At 43.8% G+C, this 23106-nt stretch overlaps 1 protein-coding gene across 5 annotated transcripts; it reads left to right on the top strand.

Moving 5' to 3' along the window:
• The first annotated feature begins 321 nt into the window (after positions 1-321).
• On the top strand, positions 322-23085 carry dnd1 (DND microRNA-mediated repression inhibitor 1). Of its 5 annotated transcripts, none has more exons than XM_071398723.1 (5): positions 322-1259; positions 20431-20536; positions 21691-22010; positions 22155-22293; positions 22404-23085. In XM_071398723.1, exons 2-5 carry the CDS (start codon positions 20464-20466, stop codon positions 22913-22915), a joined length of 1044 nt encoding a protein of 347 aa, XP_071254824.1. In that variant the 5' UTR covers positions 322-1259; positions 20431-20463; the 3' UTR covers positions 22916-23085. The 5 variants fall into 5 exon arrangements, with proteins under 5 accessions (XP_071254824.1, XP_071254821.1, XP_071254823.1 ...); XM_071398720.1 differs by lacking the exon at positions 322-1259 and adding an exon at positions 17878-19894 and having other exon boundaries at positions 20428-20536; positions 21691-22016; positions 22161-22293; XM_071398722.1 differs by lacking the exon at positions 322-1259 and adding an exon at positions 17880-19894 and having other exon boundaries at positions 21691-22016; positions 22161-22293.
• The last annotated feature ends 21 nt before the right edge of the window (positions 23086-23106 follow it).

Here is a 23106-nt window from a genome sequence, read left to right on the forward strand (position 1 = left end):
TGGCTCATGGTGTGAGTCATTCGTCAAGGGGGGATATGGTGGAGAAGATTTCGGCCCAATGGTTTTGTCCGAATTTGACGCAGCACGTAAAACAGTTCATCTACCGTTGCGCGACATGTTTATTATATAACATAGACAAGGGAAGTTCCCCACTCCAAAAGGACCTTTTGTCCACCTTGCTATGGATTTCATAGACATGGTAGAGCGAAAAGAAAGAAAGAGATACTGCCTGGTGATTATTGACCGGTTCACCAGGTGGGTGGAAGCATTTCCCACCACCAACTGCGATGTGCGAACAGTTGCAAAATTGCTAGTCAGGGAAATCATACCCAGGTTCGATGTGCCTGAGGTTTTGTCTGCAGACAATGGCACCCATTTCACAGGAGATGTGGTTGCTCAAGTAGCCAAAATGATGGGTGTTGACCAGAAGTTTGTGTCCATCTATCACCCGCAGAGTAACGGGATTACAGAGAGGTCTAATCAAACGATCAAAGGGGGGCTTGCAAAAGCCTGCCATTCCACAAACATGAGCTGGGTGGAATGCTTGCCCCTTGTCCTCATGAAAATGTGCAGCAGCCTTAACAAAGGTATTGGGTGTACACCTTACGAGATGTTAACAGGACGACCCATGAACACACCAGGTGTTCGACCTATGACTGACCGACAGATAGACATAACTGAGGCACAGTGTGACCACATTGAGTACATGAAAGAACTAACCTCTATTGTCAGGTCTCTCCACTCTGCCTACAGGAAAGCAAACAAGGTTCCCCCAGGTGAAGACCCTGACGAGCTTCCCATAAACGTTGGAGACTGGGTGAAACTCAGAGTCCACAAAAGTAAATGGAACCAACCACGATGGATGGGTCCGTTCCAGGTAAATATGGGGACACCAACAGCCCTGCGAGTGGCGGAGAGGTCCGGCTGGCATCATCTCTCCCACTGCAAGCATCTCCCAGAGTGGAAGCCATGGATGAGCGACTGGAGGGAGGGAGACCAGGGCCCCGAGAACAACTGAAGGAGGAAGAATGTACAAGCCAAAGGACAGAAGCAGAGGGCCCAGACCAAAAGGCCGGAAAGAAAGATGAAGAAGAAGGCTCTAGCCAACGAGCAGAAGAAGGAGGCATCATTTTACACTCACACTCAGGTTCTATAACTAGGAAACAAAGACTACACCGGGTCTGGTGGTTTGTTTTCCCCATCGTCCTCTCCATGGGTCTCCTTGTTGGCGAAGCCACACTGACGAGTCAGTCTTCACGGTAAGAACTACCCATTCTGTAAGGTGTAATTATCCCAGCAGGCACCCGTGGATAGAATTGTTAGGAAATGGGAGCTTGAGCATCATTCCCATACTGACCTCCCTAAGCCCGAAGTCAACCCCTGCCCTGTGTCTTTGTAATAATGGGAAGGAAGATATGGGAGATACTAGAGCTTGTCGTGTATATATGGGTCAACTGAGAGAAGAGTATAGTGACAGGAGAAACTATACTAAAGGGGATTTTAGTGTGTTAGACTTACAGCAACAGGTGACAGGTGTAAACCTTTCCAAGATAGAGGAAGGCATGGGAGCACCTTTTGGATGGATGTGGGTATGCAGTGACAAGGGATACCTCACTTTACCTCCTGGATGGGGGGGTTGTTGTTATTTGGGAAGAACAGAATAGTACATGTTAAGAATTCCGGTCACCGATCTTTTCAATGAGACAGGTTAAACCAACTCTGAAGCGTGCCAAACGACTCATCCCAGACAATCAGGAAGCATATGGTCATGTCCTACACCCGGGTGAGATTTTTGGTATGTCAGTCATACCCTCCTGGGGTGTGGCTGTCCTGGGAAAGTGGGTAAATAATTTAACCTATTCTTTACAGGCCCATATGAATTTAACGGTCCGAGGATTTAGCCAACTCTCATTAGATGTCCAAAATCTGAAAGCAGTCGCCGGCCGCCATGAGTTGGCTTTAGATTATCTTTTGTCCTTGAGTGGCCCAGCCAGAGCCAGGACTTGAATCCAATCGAACATCTCTGGAGAGACCTGAAAATAACTATGCAGCAACCCCATCCAACCTGACAGAGCTTGAAAGGATCTGCAGAGAAGAATGGGAGAAACTCCCCAAATACAGGTGTGCCAAGCTTGTAGCATCATACCCAAGAAGACTCGAGGCTGTAATTGCTGCCAAAGGTGCTTCAACAAAGTAAAGGGTCTGAATTCTTATGTCAATTTAATATACGTTTTTCATGGGGTATTGTGTGTAGATTGGTGAGGGGGAAAAACAAGTTAATCCATTTTAGAACACATGTGGAAAAAGTGAAGGGGTCTGAATACTTTCTGAATGCACTGTATGCATGAGTACTATGCTTGTGCATCAACATCTATTTGAAAAGGAGGAGAGACTGAGGAGAGTAGGGTGAGTATCCACACAGACAATACCCAGATATTATTCAAAAATCTCAAACAATTTCAAATGCAAATTCTCTCTCTCCTTCTCTCTCTCTCCAGTTTTCTGCTTTTTAGTTCCATTTGAAATGGCAAATGACAAGCAATCCAAATCAATGAGGCGGTAGTTTACCAGCTCACAGAACCAGGAAGACAAAACAAACAAGACATTCAGTGAAAACTACACAATGCAGGCTCTCACTGATCATGCTATACACCATATGCACTTCTTGTTCAAACCATGCCAATATATCCTCCAAACACTGTCTTTGAGGGCATTATCACTTTTATACAACGGGTTACCAACATATTCAAATAATGATTGACATATTTTCATGAAAAAACTTATTTGGATTAATTTGCATAAGCTGTTTTCTAGTGACATATATTTGGATGCATCCATAATAATGAGCTAATGAGGCGTGATTACGCCTGGCATAGAAGATGTGCTCTTTCGTCAGGACCAGTGGTGTAAAGTACTTAACCCTTGTATGGTGTTCATGTTTTTGTTATTCACCCAATGTTCGCGGGTCTGATGTACCCACAACATTATTGGGGTTTTAAAACAATACAGGCATAACGATTTACGTAAAGATACTTAATACCTGATACTTAGATGTTGACTTATATTAATTACAAGCAATATAGACAGCATACATGGTTAATATTTGCCATTTACCTCTGCTAGATCACATCTATCAATAAAAGCGCAATTCGTTTTTTGGGGATTTACATTTTTTTTTGTAAACAATTATAATCAAGACATGAGCGGAATAAATCATGTTTATCTTGAACAAATATAAATTAAACTAGGTTTTCATCACTATTGATGTTTATTGCTTTGAACTGAACAAATTGGAAGGACACATTTTACATACCGTATTATATGGAAATGATAAATGAGCCCCATTGATCATAAATTAAGGCCGGTCTACACACCACATGAGGGTTATAGTTTTACTGTGTGTGTTGCAAATGTATTTCTTGCACTTGATGCATGTGTACTGTGTCTTCCTGTCCTTCTTGGGTCCACACACATCGCAGCACTTCTTCTTGTTGCTACCGGCTGCAATCTAGAATGATGAAAACACTTAGTTCAGGAATTTTACTAACATCTCACTCACATATATAGTTACAGCAGGCCAAGGTAGGAGAGTCAGACACACACATGCAACAACATCACTCACACTTACTTCCGGTATTGGAGTTGTTGGTTCTGTGGGCCGGGCGGATGGGGCACCAGAATCCTCCTCACGATGGCTACAGAAGCTGGGGACCTTGGGATATGTTGTTTCCTCTGGATTTCAGGTCTTACCAATGCCTTGCCCAGCTCCTCGAGAAAGAGCCGTCTCCTCTGGAGCTTCGCTCTGTTCCAATCTGGGTTCAACGCCATCCAGATGACAAACGTGTTGTACGCCGAGATGTCCAAGATGTTGAAGAATATCACAAGTGGCCAGCGTAGCGTTCTTCTTTTGCAGCAGTAGCCAGTCACCAGCTTGTCTAAATTGTCCACCCCTCCTTTTGTAGCATTGTAATCCATTATGATTTCTGTTTTTTGATGTTCCTGGCCACAGATTCTCCCATCCCTATGCAGCGCTCTCATGAGTACCACATTTTTGCCTTTCTTTGGCACGTAGGACACTAGGGACATGTCGGCCGTGAACACAAACTTAGTGGAATTGATAGGCCTGTTCCGTGTATTCAACAGCTGAGGTGAGAGCTCTAGCTATTTTTTTTCATACGGTTCCTACCATCGTCAGCTTCCTCGTGAGGAGCTTCTGTCCCAGCTTGTGCGAAGTAAAAAAGTTATCGCATGTGATGTTGTGGCCACGGTGTCCCTGTTTCACGTCCAGGACAACCCGCATCCCTTGGTTCTTCTCAGGGGCTCCTCCATTTGGCTTCCCTGTATACACCTGCAAGTTCCACGCATATGGTGAAGCAGCATCACAGGTAGCCCAGATCTTGATTCCATATTTTGTGGGTTTAGACGGTATGTACTGCCTGAAGGGGCAGCGGCCCCTAAATAGCATATGCTGCTCATCAACAGTAACATTGGGCCCAGGGTTGTAAAACGGGGGAAGCCGGTCCACCCACTTGTCCCACACTGACCTGATTGCAGCTAGCTGCCGAGCTGCTCTGGTGTCTCGGTTATCGAAGCGGATAATCCTGGGAATAATGTGGAAGTTTTCCAGAGACATTGTTGCATGGAAAAGTTCTCTGCCACTTTCTGCATCCCACAGGGTTCTGTGGATTCCCCATTGGATCTGAAAACACCAGCAAGGATAAGAACCCCAAAGTATGCATGTAAATGAGTTTGGTCCATCTCCTTCCATCTCTCTCCAAAAACATGCCTTTCCTCCAAATGAGCGCAGTCCAGAAAGATTTTCTGGATGGTGTCTGGGATGAACAGTTCAAAAGAAGACTGTGTCCTGCACTTGAGTAACCGTCATACGTGTCGGCCCTGGTTGCATCACATTGGCAGCCATGCGGGGCGACTCATTCCTTGGCCAAGAAGACCATTCAATTTCATAATTTTTTGACATCCATATTTCTGCTGATGAGCTAGTTGCTGATGGGTTGGTCCTGGGGCTGGCTGAGGGTCAATATCATCCTCTTCTTCCAACTCACTGTAAGACTCCGAATTGACAGAAACACGATCCTCATATTCAGAAAATTCTTCATCTTCCAAAGTGGAAGACACTCCTTCCACACTAGCTTCTCACTCTGCAAAGATTATTTATAAGTCCCTCTGAGCAGAGATGATTTTTGCCATACTGATTGATTGTGATAAGGAGCAACACATGCAAAGCTATTTATTTGTTGTGTCCCTCCCCCAATTTACACCTGGCTAGGGTAGAGTGTGAGAAAATATTGCATTGTTTACAATGTTTCAAAATAATGTATTGTAATAACATTGTGCAGGTTCCCGCAAGACATTGTGTAGTTTCCCATACTACAAAGGGTAAAGAGTGCAAGAAAAGCGGGAGACAGGCAGACAGGCAGATAGCACCAAGAACCTGTCTGTCTATGTTGAAACAGCAGGCCCAGGGAGGAGGAAGACAGAGTGAAGGCATACAGCAAACCTTTTGGATTAATTTTGACTTGTTTTCATTTACACACACACACACTTTCCCACAATTTTATTACCCTCTGGTCCAGTGGACCCGAACACCACATATGTAATATAAATGTGTAGGGGGTGCACAGTGGTGTGCACTCAATTAAAATGTGTTCTTTTACATGTTTTTCGCAGAAAATTAGCAAAGGCCAATGAGTCTCAAGTTGAAAAATTATTAATTGTATCATTTTTCTTTTAGTAAACATTTGAAATGGGTCCCACAGACCCGAACACCATACAAGGGTTACGTAAAAATACTTCAAAGTACTACTTAAGTCGTTTTTTAGGATATCTGTACTTTACCTTACTATTCATATTTTTTACTACTTTTACTTCACTACATTCCTAAAGAAAATAATACATTTTCATACAATCCATACATTTTCCCCGACACCCAAAAGTACTCGTTACATGTTTTAATGCTTAGCAGGCCAGGAAAACGATCCAATTCACACACTCATCAAGAGAACATCATTGGTCATCCCTACTGCCTCTGATCTGGTGGACTCACTAAACACAAATGCTTTGTGTGTAAATAATGTCTGAGTGTTGAGTGTGCCCCTGACTATCCATAAAATAAAAAAACAAGAAAATTGTGCCATCTGGTTTGCCTAATATAAGGAATTTGAAATTATTTATACTTTTACTTTTGATACTTAAGTCTATTTTTTAAATTACATTTACTTTTGATACTTAAGTATATTTAAAATCAAATACTTTTAGACTTTTCCTCAAGTAGCATTTTACTGGGTGACTTTCACTCATTTTCTATTAAGGTATTTTTACTTTTACTCAAGTATGGAAATTGGTTACTTTTTCCACCACTGGTCAGGACACTGTTGTTCAGAGGAGCTAGCCAACAACACAGTTAACACAATCACTTCAAACTGAAGCTGGAAAGACTGCAAACTAGCTGCACTTTTTTTGATTGACATTTATTTGTACACTACCGTTCAAATGTTTGGGGTCACTTAGAAATGCCGTTTCCAGCTACAATAGTCATTTACAACATTAACATTACAACATTAATTAATGTCTACTTAATGTCTACACTGTACAATGTCTACACTGTATCTACACTGTATTTCTGATCAATTTGATGTTATTTTAATGGACAAAATATGTGCTTTTCTTTTAAAAACATGGACATTTCTAAGTGACCCCTAACTTTTGAACGGTAGTGTATGTAGCTTGAAAGTAAACCCAGCACAGGACACAAACTAATTTGGGGTTGTTTAATCTGTCGAAGCTTACATTTAAAATAGGATAATGTAGAAGGGAAATCACCACAAGGTGAAGTCACCATAAAGTAAAGTTCAGTCTAAATCACAATCAATTTAAATAAATCTGTCAGTAAAGTGCATAAAAACAATCTGAGTACAATAAGTACAAAGTGAAATGCATAAACATTATTGGCTCTGCTTTCTATAGAAAAACACAAGAAAATACAGAGACCACAATGTTCATTCACAGTTATAATGGACTTTCTGAAATTTCAAATATCTGGGTACAAGATGTCCATAAACAAAATTACATTGTGCATTTATTTATTTAACCTTTATTTAACTAGGCAAGTCATTTAAGAACAATTTATTATTTACAATGATGGCCTACCCCAGCCAAACCCGGACGACACTGGGCCAATTGTGCGCCGCCCTTTGGGACTCCCAATCACGGCCAGATGTGATACAGTCTGGAATCGAACCAGGGACTGTAGTGATGCCTCTTGCACTGGGATGCAGTGCCTTAGACCACTGCGCCACTCGGGAGCCCATGAAAAACTAAAAATGTATTTTGTCAGAAAATAATATGAATACTTACAAACACACTGCCCACGTAATACCCTAAGCCCACATACCGTAGGTTACAATTTAAAAATGAAACAAAATACAACACCCTGAAGCTTTACACGAAATAGAATGTAATTCTGATAACTACCCACGCTTCAAATAATGTTATCATCAACTCCACAACGTGGTTCTGAGAGCACTGGTATTCAGCTAGCAAGAAGCTAACATCCTCATGTCAATCTGAAAGTATCAAAAGGCTAACATGACCATCTAGCATAAATATTAATAAATAAAGTCTTATACACTGCAGATGATGCAAAATATGATATATTCCGGTACTAGAGTAAGATAAAAAATAATTATTTATCCATCTAAGGTGACGTTGGACCCACAATGGATTTCATAAGCTCTCCAGTGTAATTGCTTGCTCTCACTCTTACACACTGCGCAATCCCATAACCGCCTGTACACATTATTTATGGCTCTCTTAAGGGGACAGTGCCATCTAGTGGATATAAATGAATACAGCTATGTGCTTTTACCACCTGACTAAATTCTCCCCTGCTACAAAGTCAGAGTCCTTGGTGACTTAGCACAAGATTTTAACTTCTCTTACAGCTTCACCTGAAGAATACAGTTCCCAGAATGGTTATAATCTGGGACAACACTTCAGGACTGAATGAAACTGCATTATTACAAACTGATTTAGGATTGAGTTATATGGGTTTGAGTGTATCCCAGCGTTTGCTCTGGTACTTCTGTGCGGAGTAGGAATAGGCACTTCAATCTCTGGTTCATTCACAAAATCATCTGCATGAACTGGCTCAGAAACATCTTGTTCCTCAGCAACAACTTCATGTTCCTCTACTGGAAGAATAACGGTCACTATCAGCGTTGCGCACAGGTTCTGTGTTTTCCTCTCGAGTTACCTTTGGATAGGAGACTTCCTCAAACACTACAAACTCAGGTGTAGAAGGCTCTGGCAAAGACTTAACAGGAGGGGTGATGGGGGTTACTGGTGCACTGTTCTTCACTAGCCTATGAGCAGGGACAGGATGGTCTCTCACACATGGCCTTAGATTAATTCTATGAACCGTTTTTACAGGCCCACCTTCTAATGGCTCGAATGCATGTGTAGTACCCTGTACGTCGATCACTCTGTACACAGTAGGACCCCAAGCATCCTGAATCTTGTTTCTACCCGTAAGTCTGTGGCGTTAGGAAACCAGCTGGCCGACATCAACGGGTGGATAGTACACTTTGTCTTTGTGAAGTTCAACTCTCTCTGCTGCTTTTTGGTCTGTGTAGTCTCTTGCTCTTTCACTTGCCTCGTTCAAACGCTCCTGGTGAACAACCAACCAGTCATGTTTCTTGTCAAGCACCTGCTCTTGACAAAGCATCAACAGGAAGGTGTGGATGGACCCCGAAAAGCAGGTAGTACAGCAAGTACCCAGTGGTGAATTGGGCATCACATTGCAGGCATACACCAACTCTGGTAACTGCTCGGGGCAACAGCGCTTCTTTTATGGAGGCAGTGTGAGCAGGAGATCATGAGCGTTCTATTAAACATTTCGCACTGAGCGGTCCCCTCAGGGTGATGGTGGGTCGTGCAGGTTTTCTTGACTCCATAAAGTTTACACAATTCGGCGAAGACTTCACACTCAAAATGTATCCCTTGGTCAGAGTGCAATCCGTCAGGCACCCAATACTTCATGAACCACTCCTTGAGAAGGACCTTAGCTGTAGTCTCCACTTTCTGATCAAGAATAGGGAACCCGAGTGAACTCAGTGAAAACATCCGTTACCAATAACACATTGTTACAACCATTAGACCCAGGTTCAAGGATGGTGAAATAAATCCACTACAACAACTTCAAGGGTCCGTGAAGCTAGGAAGGGTTTAATTGATGCCTGTATTTTGGGCTGTGGCATTTTTGTCAGAATACATCTCTGGCATTTCTTCACCCACTGCTCAACATCTTCATACATCCCAACCCAGAAACATCTTTGTCTAAGTAGGTTCTGTGTGCGTTCTATCCCCTGGTGTCCCATGCAATCATGTTCACTTTCAAGTACTGGTTCTTTCAAGCAAGCTGGCAATAGGAGCTGGTGACATTCACCTACATGGGTGTCCTCAATCAAACAACCCATTTTGATCTTTTACTCAATGCCACTGCTTCAGCGTGGACATATCTGGCTTAGTTAATCGTGACCTCTCCTTGTGAGTAGATTTTTTCTGTTTGTCCCAAAACTTCCTCAGCCCGCTGAGTGTAGGGTCATGAAACTTCTGTAACTCATCTTTAGAGTAACCAGGAAGTGTTGGTGAGTTACCCTGAGACTCACTACTATCAGTAGCCACTCTGGCTTCTGAGGCACAAACCTGTCTGATCTTACAGCACTTGGCTCCTGCTGTCACTAAGTCTGGTTCTAGAGCTGTCCCCTTTCGAATGACATGCAAATTGCCACACAATCGTCATACTTGGCATGATAATTACCAGGTTCAGGCTCCCCTGCAAATGACTGCCTACCTCGAGGTCAAACACTTCTACCTGAGCCACCCATCTTTGCTCGATGGCACCTAACTTGGCTGTGGTGAGGTGACACAGGGGGTTGTTGTCTGTTATCACAGTGAACTTAGAGCCCAAAAGATAACCTCGAAATTTCTCTGAAACAGCCCACTTGAGGGCGAGGAGCTCAGGTTTCATACTACTGTAGTATGCATTACGGAGCCTCCTGCTGGCGTACGCTATTACTCTCTTCCTATCTCCTTGCTGCTGGTAAAGAACAGCACCTAATCCTAGGCCACTTGCATCTGTCTCTACAATGAAAGTACGAGCAAAATCTGGATAACCTAACACAGGAGCAGTGATAAGTTTCTCTTTCAAACAAGCGTTTAGCTTTTGCAGGGCTATCTTCTCTGAGGCACGCATTGACTAGGTCATGGAGAGGGCCAGCCAGTTTGGAAAACCCCTCAATGAACCTCCTGTATTAGCTACAGAAGCCAAGAAACGACCTCAGATCTTTGAGTGTACTGGAGACTAGCCACTGTTTTACGGAGGTGATCTTCTCTGGGTCTGCCCCAATACCCTCTGCTGAGGAAACATACTTCTTGCTGAAGGAAATCATACAATGTGATTTTATGGATTTTTGTTTTAGATTCCGTCTCTCATAGTTGAAGTGTACCTATGATAAAAATTACAGACCTCTACATGCTTTGTAAGTAGGAAAACCTGCAAAATCGGCAGTTTATCAAATACTTGTTCTCCCCACTGTATATAACTATCATTGAATCTAGTACTCTGGCTTTATACATAGGTGGCATGACAACAAACAAAAACATTCTTACAGACTAAAGTTCTTTTCGAGACCAATTCCCAAACACATAAATAAAATGCTGATAAATATGCTGATAAATGCTTCCGACATAATAGTCTTAAAAATACATGATCAAAGTCCTGAGTAAGAAAGGCCCTGAACACCTTCACACCAGCTTCAAACAGCTGAAAATACAACATTTTTGGTTATTGAAAAGATATTTCACAGCGGTTTAGATGGTACAATGATTATCTAGACATTGCTTGTTTTGTCAAACTGAAATGAGGCAAACTATATTAGAATTTTAGCAACCAGGAAATGGCGTTGTGATTTCTGCATATTGCACCTTTAAAAGTTTGTTTCAAAGTCTTGAAGACTTGTTGGGAGTTGTGTAACGGCTGAGCAGAGCTGAGGAGATGCAGGGTGACAGGGAACAGATTGACTCTGCCCGGGGCACACCCTCAGGTTAGACTGGGAAAAGAGATCACTCCCTCCCCCTGATGTTTAGGTGAAAGAGGCGGGGACACAGCTGTGCGCGTGTGTGTGTGCGCACGCATGTGTGTGTGTGACGCCAAGGCCCTACGGCTCAGAATCTGCTGTCGCTATGCAGCTGACATGTCTTAGCAAAAGAGTGACAGTCTCCGCGACTAATTTGACTCTGAATACTACGGGAGAAGATATTCTGGAAAGTTCGCCTCTACTTCAAAATGTGCCTGCCAGCTTCTAAAACTGGCAGACATCTTGTTCCTCAGCAACAACTTCATGTTCCTCTACTGGAAGAATAACGGTCACTATCAGCGTTGCGCACAGGTTCTGTGTTTTCCTCTCGAGTTACCTTTGGATAGGAGACTTCCTCAAACACTACAAACTCAGGTGTAGAAGGCTCTGGCAAAGACTTAACAGGAGGGGTGATGGGGGTTACTGGTGCACTGTTCTTCACTAGCCTATGAGCAGGGACAGGATGGTCTCTCACACATGGCCTTAGATTAATTCTATGAACCGTTTTTACAGGCCCACCTTCTAATGGCTCGAATGCATGTGTAGTACCCTGTACGTCGATCACTCTGTACACAGTAGGACCCCAAGCATCCTGAATCTTGTTTCTACCCGTAAGTCTGTGGCGTTAGGAAACCAGCTGGCCGACATCAACGGGTGGATAGTACACTTTGTCTTTGTGAAGTTCAACTCTCTCTGCTGCTTTTTGGTCTGTGTAGTCTCTTGCTCTTTCACTTGCCTCGTTCAAACGCTCCTGGTGAACAACCAACCAGTCATGTTTCTTGTCAAGCACCTGCTCTTGACAAAGCATCAACAGGAAGGTGTGGATGGACCCCGAAAAGCAGGTAGTACAGCAAGTACCCAGTGGTGAATTGGGCATCACATTGCAGGCATACACCAACTCTGGTAACTGCTCGGGGCAACAGCGCTTCTTTTATGGAGGCAGTGTGAGCAGGAGATCATGAGCGTTCTATTAAACATTTCGCACTGAGCGGTCCCCTCAGGGTGATGGTGGGTCGTGCAGGTTTTCTTGACTCCATAAAGTTTACACAATTCGGCGAAGACTTCACACTCAAAATGTATCCCTTGGTCAGAGTGCAATCCGTCAGGCACCCAATACTTCATGAACCACTCCTTGAGAAGGACCTTAGCTGTAGTCTCCACTTTCTGATCAAGAATAGGGAACCCGAGTGAACTCAGTGAAAACATCCGTTACCAATAACACATTGTTACAACCATTAGACCCAGGTTCAAGGATGGTGAAATAAATCCACTACAACAACTTCAAGGGTCCGTGAAGCTAGGAAGGGTTTAATTGATGCCTGTATTTTGGGCTGTGGCATTTTTGTCAGAATACATCTCTGGCATTTCTTCACCCACTGCTCAACATCTTCATACATCCCAACCCAGAAACATCTTTGTCTAAGTAGGTTCTGTGTGCGTTCTATCCCCTGGTGTCCCATGCAATCATGTTCACTTTCAAGTACTGGTTCTTTCAAGCAAGCTGGCAATAGGAGCTGGTGACATTCACCTACATGGGTGTCCTCAATCAAACAACCCATTTTGATCTTTTACTCAATGCCACTGCTTCAGCGTGGACATATCTGGCTTAGTTAATCGTGACCTCTCCTTGTGAGTAGATTTTTTCTGTTTGTCCCAAAACTTCCTCAGCCCGCTGAGTGTAGGGTCATGAAACTTCTGTAACTCATCTTTAGAGTAACCAGGAAGTGTTGGTGAGTTACCCTGAGACTCACTACTATCAGTAGCCACTCTGGCTTCTGAGGCACAAACCTGTCTGATCTTACAGCACTTGGCTCCTGCTGTCACTAAGTCTGGTTCTAGAGCTGTCCCCTTTCGAATGACATGCAAATTGCCACACAATCGTCATACTTGGCATGATAATTACCAGGTTCAGGCTCCCCTGCAAATGACTGCCTACCTCGAGGTCAAACACTTCTACCTGAGCCACCCATCTTTGCTCGATGGCACCTAACTTGGCTGTGGTGAGGTGACACAGGGGGTTGTTGTCTGTTATCACAGTGAACTTAGAGCCCAAAAGATAACCTCGAAATTTCTCTGAAACAGCCCACTTGAGGGCGAGGAGCTCAGGTTTCATACTACTGTAGTATGCATTACGGAGCCTCCTGCTGGCGTACGCTATTACTCTCTTCCTATCTCCTTGCTGCTGGTAAAGAACAGCACCTAATCCTAGGCCACTTGCATCTGTCTCTACAATGAAAGTACGAGCAAAATCTGGATAACCTAACACAGGAGCAGTGATAAGTTTCTCTTTCAAACAAGCGTTTAGCTTTTGCAGGGCTATCTTCTCTGAGGCACGCATTGACTAGGTCATGGAGAGGGCCAGCCAGTTTGGAAAACCCCTCAATGAACCTCCTGTATTAGCTACAGAAGCCAAGAAACGACCTCAGATCTTTGAGTGTACTGGAGACTAGCCACTGTTTTACGGAGGTGATCTTCTCTGGGTCTGCCCCAATACCCTCTGCTGAGGAAACATACTTCTTGCTGAAGGAAATGGCACTTCTCAAGCTTCACTTTCAACCGTCTCTTTCAGTCTCTTCAGAACTGTCTCAAGTCTCTCCGAGTGGTCCTGGAACATCTGAGAGAACACGAGTATGTCATCCAAGTATACTAACAGTATCTAAAAGACTAGGTTACTCATAGTAACTTGTATGAGTCGTTAAAACGTCGCAGGCCCATTACAAACCCTAAACGGCATCCTAAGATACTCCCATAGGCCAAAAGGAGTTGTAAATGCAGTCTTGTGTCTGTCACGTTCTTGCAATCCAACCTGATGGTAACCACTAGCAAAATCAATAGTCGAAAAGAACTTTGCAACGTAAAGGGCATCAAAACTTTCGTCGATGGGAGGCAAAGGAAAAGCATCACGTCCAGGTTTTGCATTCAGTCGCCTACAGACAACACATAGACAAAGACTCCCATCACTCTTACGGACTAGGACCACAGTATGAGGTCGCCTGGATGACACCCTTCTCCAGAAGCTTGATGATGTGCTCCCTAAACTCTTTGTACTGTGTAGGAGGAATGCGGCAGTAGGGCTGTGTTTCATCGACCAAATTAATCTTGTGCTTGACTTTATCAGTGTAACCCAGGTCCTCATCCTGGAAAGCAAACACGTCTGAGTAACTGGCCAAAAGAGCAGCTAGCGTGGCTTGTTCTTCTTGCCACCGATGTGTAGGCTATCCTATATCAACTGAATGTCACTGTCAGATGTTTGACCTTCTTTTCTATATCCATAAAAATGATGCCAGCTGATTCATGATTTCAACTGGCTGAGAAACGCTTCCTGCCTGCCTGCCTGTCTCGTCCCGAGTCCCATTATTATGGGACTGTTGGAGATCGAATTTGAATATTGAAAACAATGTCGCAAATGTCGGAGAGACAGACAGCAAGGTTTATACAAATCTCCGCTGTTGTTAACTAAATGTTAGTCTAAAAGAAATGTGAGATAATGTCTAGATGCTTTTTATAGTGGAGATCAAGTTCATAACTTGCCTGGCTGGGCTGATGAGACAGTGGATTGCGCAGTCAGATGGAACAGAGTAAATAGGCATTTTAACATCATAGATTTAGTCGGTAGTAACTTGTGGAATAGACACTGGCTGGAATGCGCTTTTAACTAATCAGCATTCAGGATTAGACCCACCCCTTGTATAAAATGATATAGACATGTGCGTGAACGAACACACACACACACACACCAAATTATATACAAATCAAATCGTATTAGTCACATGCGCCAAATCAACAGCCTTACAATGAAATGTTTACTTACAAGCCCCTAACCAACAATGCAGTTAAAAAAATACAAAATAAATAAAACATTTAAGAATAAGAAATAAAAGTAATTAAAGAGCAGCAAATAAATGCAAAAAAAATGTGTTTAGTTGAAAATCTCATTTATATTACAGGCACACTGAGATTGTCAAGTTTAAGTTCAGTTCTAATGCCTCACCACACACACGGGCGCACGTACACACACACATTGCTCAACACACTTCCTTATTAAACATCGGCTGGCGGCATAGTTTTATTGTTGTCACAGTACATAGATATGTCTCTCCTGGTGAGTGACCGCTTGGCTCCACGCATATCACTATCAGGAACATCGGAGGGCGGGAGGGGGTTGTGGTGTATGAGAGGGGAGGAGAGCACACAAAATGTGCCTCCAGAGCTAAACTTGACCAACACGCTAGACTACACACAGCAGTAAAAATTAGCTGCAGTACCAACAGCCACACAAAGGAACAATGACACATGTTATCACCTGGCTGAATTAGGCCCGTCTGCCACTGATCAGCAGTGCCCAGACACAAATCCATAAAGATCTTTCACAAATGAGACACACACACACACACACACACACACACAAAAACATGACAGCACACTGTATATACAGTGGGGAGAACAAGTATTTGATACACTGCCGATTTTGCAGGTTTTCCTACTTACAAAGCATGTAGAGGTCTGTAATTTTTATCATAGGTACACTTCAACTGTGAGAGACGGAATCTAAAACAAAAATCCAGAAAATCATATTGTATGATTTTTAAATAATTAATTTGCATTTTATTGCATGACATAAGTATTTGATCACCTACCAACCAGTAAGAATTCCGGCTCTCACAGACCTGTTAGTTTTTCTTTAAGAAGCCCTCCTGTTCTCCACTCATTACCTGTATTAACTGCACCTGTTTGAACTCGTTACCTGTATAAAAGACACCTGTCCACACACAATCAAACAGATTCCAACCTCTCCACAATGGCCAAGACCAGAGAGCTGTGTAAGGACATCAGGGATAAAATTGTAGACCTGCACAAGGCTGGGATGGGCTACAGGACAATAGGCAAGCAGCTTGGTGAGAAGGAAACAACTGTTGGCGCAATTATTAGAAAATGGAAGAAGTTCAAGATGACGGTCAATCACCCTCGGTCTGGGGCTCCATGCAAGATTTCACCTCGTGGGGCATCAATGATCATGAGGAAGGTGAGGGATCAGCCCAGAACTACACGGCAGGACCTGGTCAATGACCTGAAGAGAGCTGGGACCACAGTCTCAAAGAAAACCATTAGTAACACACTACACCGTCATGGATTAAAATCCTGCAGCGCACGCAAGGTCCCCCTGCTTAAGCCAGTGCATGTCCAGGCCTGTCTGAAGTTTGCCAATGACCATCTGGATGATCCAGAGGAGGAATGGGAGAAGGTCATGTGGTCTGATGAGACAAAAATATAGCTTTTTGGTCTAACTCCACTCGCCGTGTTTGGAGGAAGAAGAAGTATGAGTACAACCCCAAGAACACCATCCCAACCGTGAAGCATGGAGGTGGAAACATCATTCTTTGGGGATGCTTTTCTGCAAAGGGGACAGGACGACTGCACCGTATTGAGGGGAGGATGGATGGGGCCATGTATCGCGAGATCTTGGCCAACAACCTCCTTCCCTCAGTAAGAGCATTGAAGATGGGTCGTGGCTGGGTCTTCCAGCATGACAACGACACGAAGCACACAGCCATGGCAACTAAGGAGTGGCTCCGTAAGAAGCATCTCAAGGTCCTGGAGTGGCCTAGCCAGTCTCCAGACCTGAACCCAATAGAAAATCTTTGGAGGGAGCTGAAAGTCCGTATTGCCCAGCGACAGCCCCGAAACCTGAAGGATCTGGAGAAGATCTGTAGGGAGGAGTGGGCCAAAATCCCTGCTGCAGTGTGTGCAAACCTAGTCAAGAACTACAGGAAACGTATGATCTCTGTAATTGCAAACAAAGGTTTCTGTACCAAATATTAAGTTCTGCTTTTCTGATGTATCAAAAACTTATGTCATGCAATAAAATGCAAATTAATTACTTAAAAATCATACAATGTGATTTTATGGATTTTTGTTTTAGATTCCGTCTCTCATAGTTGAAGTGTACCTATGATAAAAATTACAGACCTCTACATGCTTTGTAAGTAGGAAAACCTGCAAAATCGGCAGTTTATCAAATACTTGTTCTCCCCACTGTATATAACTATCATTGAATCTAGTACTCTGGCTTTATACATAGGTGGCATGACAACAAACAAAAACATTCTTACAGACTAAAGTTCTTTTCGAGACCAATTCCCAAACACATAAATAAAATGCTGATAAATATGCTGATAAATGCTTCCGACATAATAGTCTTAAAAATACATGATCAAAGTCCTGAGTAAGAAAGGCCCTGAACACCTTCACACCAGCTTCAAACAGCTGAAAATACAACATTTTTGGTTATTGAAAAGATATTTCACAGCGGTTTAGATGGTACAATGATTATCTAGACATTGCTTGTTTTGTCAAACTGAAATGAGGCAAACTATATTAGAATTTTAGCAACCAGGAAATGGCGTTGTGATTTCTGCATATTGCACCTTTAAAAGTTTGTTTCAAAGTCTTGAAGACTTGTTGGGAGTTGTGTAACGGCTGAGCAGAGCTGAGGAGATGCAGGGTGACAGGGAACAGATTGACTCTGCCCGGGGCACACCCTCAGGTTAGACTGGGAAAAGAGATCACTCCCTCCCCCTGATGTTTAGGTGAAAGAGGCGGGGACACAGCTGTGCGTGTGTGTGTGTGTGCGCACGCATGTGTGTGTGTGACGCCAAGGCCCTACGGCTCAGAATCTGCTGTCGCTATGCAGCTGACATGTCTTAGCAAAAGAGTGACAGTCTCCGCGACTAATTTGACTCTGAATACTACGGGAGAAGATATTCTGGAAAGTTCGCCTCTACTTCAAAATGTGCCTGCCAGCTTCTAAAACTAAGAAAGATATACAGCTGGAAATTACCGAAAGGCAGCAGCATAAAATAGCAGAAGCCAACTCAGTTTTAAATGCTTTTTCTATTGAGAAGACATTCGATTTCTTCACCAACACAGTTGCCATGAATTTCACAGTAATAAAAAATACTTCAATGGGCACAGTCCCCTGTGGCTCCCTGCTACTGCCATGTACATGTCTCCTAACCAAGGCCAATGTGACAGAGAGCAGTTGTGCTTGCAGTGCTGTAACAATTTGCAGAACTAAATCATATAGTTTCGTTTTGCATAGATAAACACAATGTGTGATACAGTGCCCTGTAACCACTAAATGGCCCTGTGCTGTTGTGAGTACTGTGGGTGTGTTCCTTTGTCGCACACGTCAACGCTTTATATTGCAGTCAATTACCACAGTCTTTCATGGTAAGATACACAAACACACACAGGATGGTGCAGAGAGAAGGGAGAGAACCCTCAAACCAGCACAAAGTGGAAAACACATTAATCTACTGTATATCCACCTCAGCATTAAGTCCAGAAACCATGGTCAATGAAAATTGACCTTGATGTAAATCTCATTAGCCTGAGGCAGAGCTCTTATCTGGAAGTCTAGATACAGTAATTCACTTTGTTTCATAGAGATACTTCAGATAAAGCAGTCTACGGGGAACAGTCAAAGAGGAGGAAACAGGAAACTCTCCCTCTTGTCCAAATTTCCATCTCACCTTTCTTTGGCAGAGGGAAATGAACAATCTGCTCCAAAAGGCATGATCAAAAATCCATAAAAGTCATCTGAGGGTGCAATGCAGTGCACCACCTCAAAGACATGGCCAAAATACTCCACAGTAGCAATTCACTATTCACGGTTCACCCACCACCCCCACTGCGTTGTTTTATACCCAGACAGTCAGCCCCTGCTATCACACCGAAACTCACAGAGCAAGCAGGGCTGAAAGCAGGGCTGAAACGAACGAACGGCTCTAATTACCAACGGTCTGTGGCGTGGCGCTGCACATACACAGACCCCGGACCCAAGAATTAAAAATGGATGTTACAGAGAGAGAGAAGACCTTGATGTGCAGGTGTAGTTGGTGTGATGGGGAGTTGCTAGCAGCAATAAGGAAACACTCCTTTAATGGCAGAGACACAGCAGCCCAGTGACACCTGGCTTCATCACACTACAAAGCAAAACCACACCAAACCCAGTCAAGCAAGCCTAACCCCATGGTCCAATCCAGCCTCATACTCTACAAAATACTACAAAACCCCCATACTCCCTCCCCTCATGTACCTCCATTATATGCCATAGGCCTACAGATGAGTTACCAACACAACACCCCTGCAGGGGGAAAAAACCTTTGTGCACAATCCAGAAAGACTGGCCGTGTGCAAACTGTGCGTTTGAGGATGTAGTCAAATCGTGTGTACTGAGAAGTTCACAAGGTCCTATTGAGAGCTTGATTATTATGATGACCCATATGTAGGCCTACATATAGCAGACCGCGGGACAGGCTGACATCTTGTGAGAGAAAGGTGTAGTTGCATCCCTCTCCGTAAGGGACCAAAGCCATCCTTTGAAACGTGTAGTTGTTTCGTTTAAATGTTTCATTCAGTTCAGGAATAGCGAAGGATGCACCTGTTGAAAATGCACCTAGAACTAACTGTCGAAACCCGGTACAGTTCAAATACTTTGAGGCTTCTCCTCTAAATTACTTTCAACATTTACTGCTTCAAATGGCATTTCCATCACCATCGTCTTCAAACTTGACTAATTTAACAACCTTTGCACACGCCCCCAACCTCCTCTGATCCAATCGATTTTTACCTAAGGTCACGGGATTTCACCGTGGACCACTAATGACTAGAAATCAGATTCGGTAATTGTTGCTACTTTTTCGAGACCTAGGATAATGGAGGAGCGTTCAAGTCAGGTAACAAATAGCATAACACCGTTTTTGTTTTAAAGCGTGTATTAAAATATCACCGATAATTTGCCATGGACGTGAATCTAAAGCAGTTCACTAGTTGCTGGCCTTCATTTAATATGATTCACACACTGGACAATGGGGTGCAATTAATGCCTTTTGCAAGTGAAGTTCTCGAAATGTTGCTTGTTTCACAGAAAACATTTGTTCATACAATTCAACACCCGTAGCCTACTTATTTGTCAGTATCACCCGAAGTGTTTCTAGTTGTAAATAAGCCGTTCTCGGGTATTATAAAGGTCGCAAAATGTTAACTTTGATTCTGTAGGTTTGTTTGCAAAAGCAGTTAATTGGTTAGTATTGATCTACAAGACCCACATGTCAAGTACAGAGGCCTCTGATCAACCGCCCACTCCGTTGGATAACAAAAAAGCACATTTTCAAAATTGGACTATATATTGACAGATTAATAATACTCTCACAACGACGTGTCTTCATAAAGTAGATTGAAAAGATAAACGTCTCAATCTTTGTTCTAGCAGGTGTTGAACCCGGAGCGACTGAAGGCGCTGGAGATGTGGCTGCAGGAGACTGACGTCAAACTGACACAGGTCAATGGCCAGAGGAAATATGGAGGTCCACCTGATGGTATGTATGATTGGAACCAAATGCCCTATGGTGCTGTAAATGCTCATGTTTTCAGTGGTAGGCAAGAGACCGTTTGAGGTATCCAGTGGCACAAAGTATTACTTAAGTCATTTTTGGGTGTATCTGTACTTTACTATATATATATTTGACAACTTTTACTTCAATACATTCCTAAAGAAAATAATGTACTTTTTACATCATACATTTTCCCTGACACCCAAAAGTACTTGTTACATTTTTAATGCTTAGCAGGAAAGGAACATGGTCCAATTCATGCACTTAATAATTGAACATCACTGGTATTCTCTACTGCCTCTGATCTGGTGGACTCACTAAACACAAATGCTTTATATGTAAATAATGTTTGAGTGTGCCCCTGGCTATCCCAAAAAATATAAATTGTGCCTCTGGTTTGCTTAATATAAGGAATTTGACATTTATACAATTGATACTTAAGTATATTTTAGCATTTACTTTTGATACTTAAGTATATTTAAAACCAAATACTTAGACTTTCTCAGGTAGTATTTTACTGGGTTACCTTAATAGAAAATGACCCACGTAAAAGTATCTTTACTTTTAATCAAGTATGACAATTGGACACTTTTTCCACCACGAAGTATCTATTCTTCAATGTATGAAGAACTGTAGAGTTGTGGATAATATTAGCAAAATCTCTAAGACTACATGCCTACTCCATCATCTACATAGCATGGCAATAGCCATTTTACCTAATCACTCTAACGACACACACCTGTTGGTGATCAGCTCACACATGGAGAACTTACTCATCTACAGTGAACAGACTGGCAAGCCAATTGGAATTAAGGCAAATTCACCAGGGGTGTATTCATTATGTAACTGTTTCAGAAGCAAACTAAAGCGAACAGTTTCTGTTGAACATTCCGATAGGTGCCTCACTGTTCCATTTGCCTCCGCTTAAGAAACGTTTTGCAACAGAATCCGTGTAATGAATACGTCCCTGGGCACCTCCGATGTTTGCTGATCTGTAAAGTGGAAAAAGTTCCACCATTACACTGCTTATACCTATCCATAACCTTCAGATCTGTAAACATCAAAAAGTTAGGGGAAAGGCTAGTGAGAGCCAATCTAGTGAAGCCACTCCTGACTCCACTGCTCCCTCTGGTGGTTAGACTGGCTTGGTGCCCCCCCTGGGCCGGGCTGTGAGGTGTTCATAAGCCAGATCCCGCGGGATGTCTTTGAGGACCAGCTGATTCCGCTGTTCCGTGCCGTGGGCCCCCTCTGGGAGTTCCGCCTCATGATGAACTTCAGCGGACAGAACCGTGGCTTTGCCTACGCCAAGTACGACAGCCCTGCCTCGGCCGCTGCCGCCATCCGCTCGTTGCATGGCCGTGCCCTGGGGTCAGGGGCACGCCTCAGTGTACGGCGCAGCACGGAGAAGCGTCAGCTCTGTCTTGGGGAGCTGCCCACCAGCACAAGGAGGGAGCAACTGCTGCAGGTCAGGAGGGAGGGGTGGGTGGTTCAGGCGGAGGGACTTGTGGGGTGGGAATGATGCATGTAGAAACAGAACATTACATAAATAGCTGAATTTACAGTTTTCTAGACGTTTGGTGTGTGTGTGTAAATCTTGTCCCACCTGCAGGTGCTGCTGGACTTCTCTGAGGGGGTAGAGGGTGTGTCCCTGAGAGCAGGGCCTGGGGAACAGGGGATGTCTGCAGTGGTGGTCTATGCCTCCCACCATGCAGCTTCCATGGCCAAGAAGGTGCTGATTGAAGGTAGGCCAGGGTTCTCATGGAGATTCAGTGTACTGATCAGCAGCTCTTACATTTGAAATGCTCCCATCTGATCTTTAATGTTTTCCGTCTGCCTTTCCTCCTCTCTGCAGCCTTTAAGAAACGCTTCGGGCTGGCCATCACTTTGAAGTGGCAGTCCTCTTCTAGGCCCAAGCACGAAGAGCCTCCCAGACCCTCCAAAACCCCTCCTTCCTCTCCTCCCAAACCTCCCCGCCGCTCCCTCGACAGCCCCCGGCCTCCCCTGCGCCTCGCCCAGCGTCAGCTCCCTGCCTTCTCCCGGGCTGTGAGGGCGCCCTCTCCCATGGTGCACGCTGCTCCTGAATCCTCCAGGGGGGCGACCATGGTGCCTCCTGTGGATGCAGCAGCCCTGCTCCAGGGTGTGTGTGAGGTGTACGGGCAGGGGAAGCCCCTCTATGACCTGCAGTACCACAACATGGGGCCTGATGGGTTCCTGTGCTTCAGCTACCGGGTGTATGTGCCGGGGCTGGCCACACCCTTCACTGGGATGGTGCAGACTCTGCCCGGCCCCACCCCTGGAGCCACACAGGAAGAGGCTCGCAGAGCTACAGCCCAGCAGGTCCTCAGCACTCTGTACAGGGCTTGATAGTGTTGAAGCACAGATCCCCTACTTTGTTTTAATTATGAAAATACTTAATGTTTTGCACTCTTATATTTAGTAAGTAGATGCATGATTTTACTTTTATTTTGAACCACTTTTGCATGTTTCTGCACCATTTAATTGTTTCTCATTATAATAAAATGAGATTTGTCAAATGTCTAGCAGTTGTGTGGTAT

Source organism: Salvelinus alpinus, chromosome 4 (assembly GCF_045679555.1).
Source record: "Salvelinus alpinus chromosome 4, SLU_Salpinus.1, whole genome shotgun sequence".
In the NCBI taxonomy this organism is placed as follows: Eukaryota; Metazoa; Chordata; class Actinopteri; order Salmoniformes; family Salmonidae; genus Salvelinus; species Salvelinus alpinus.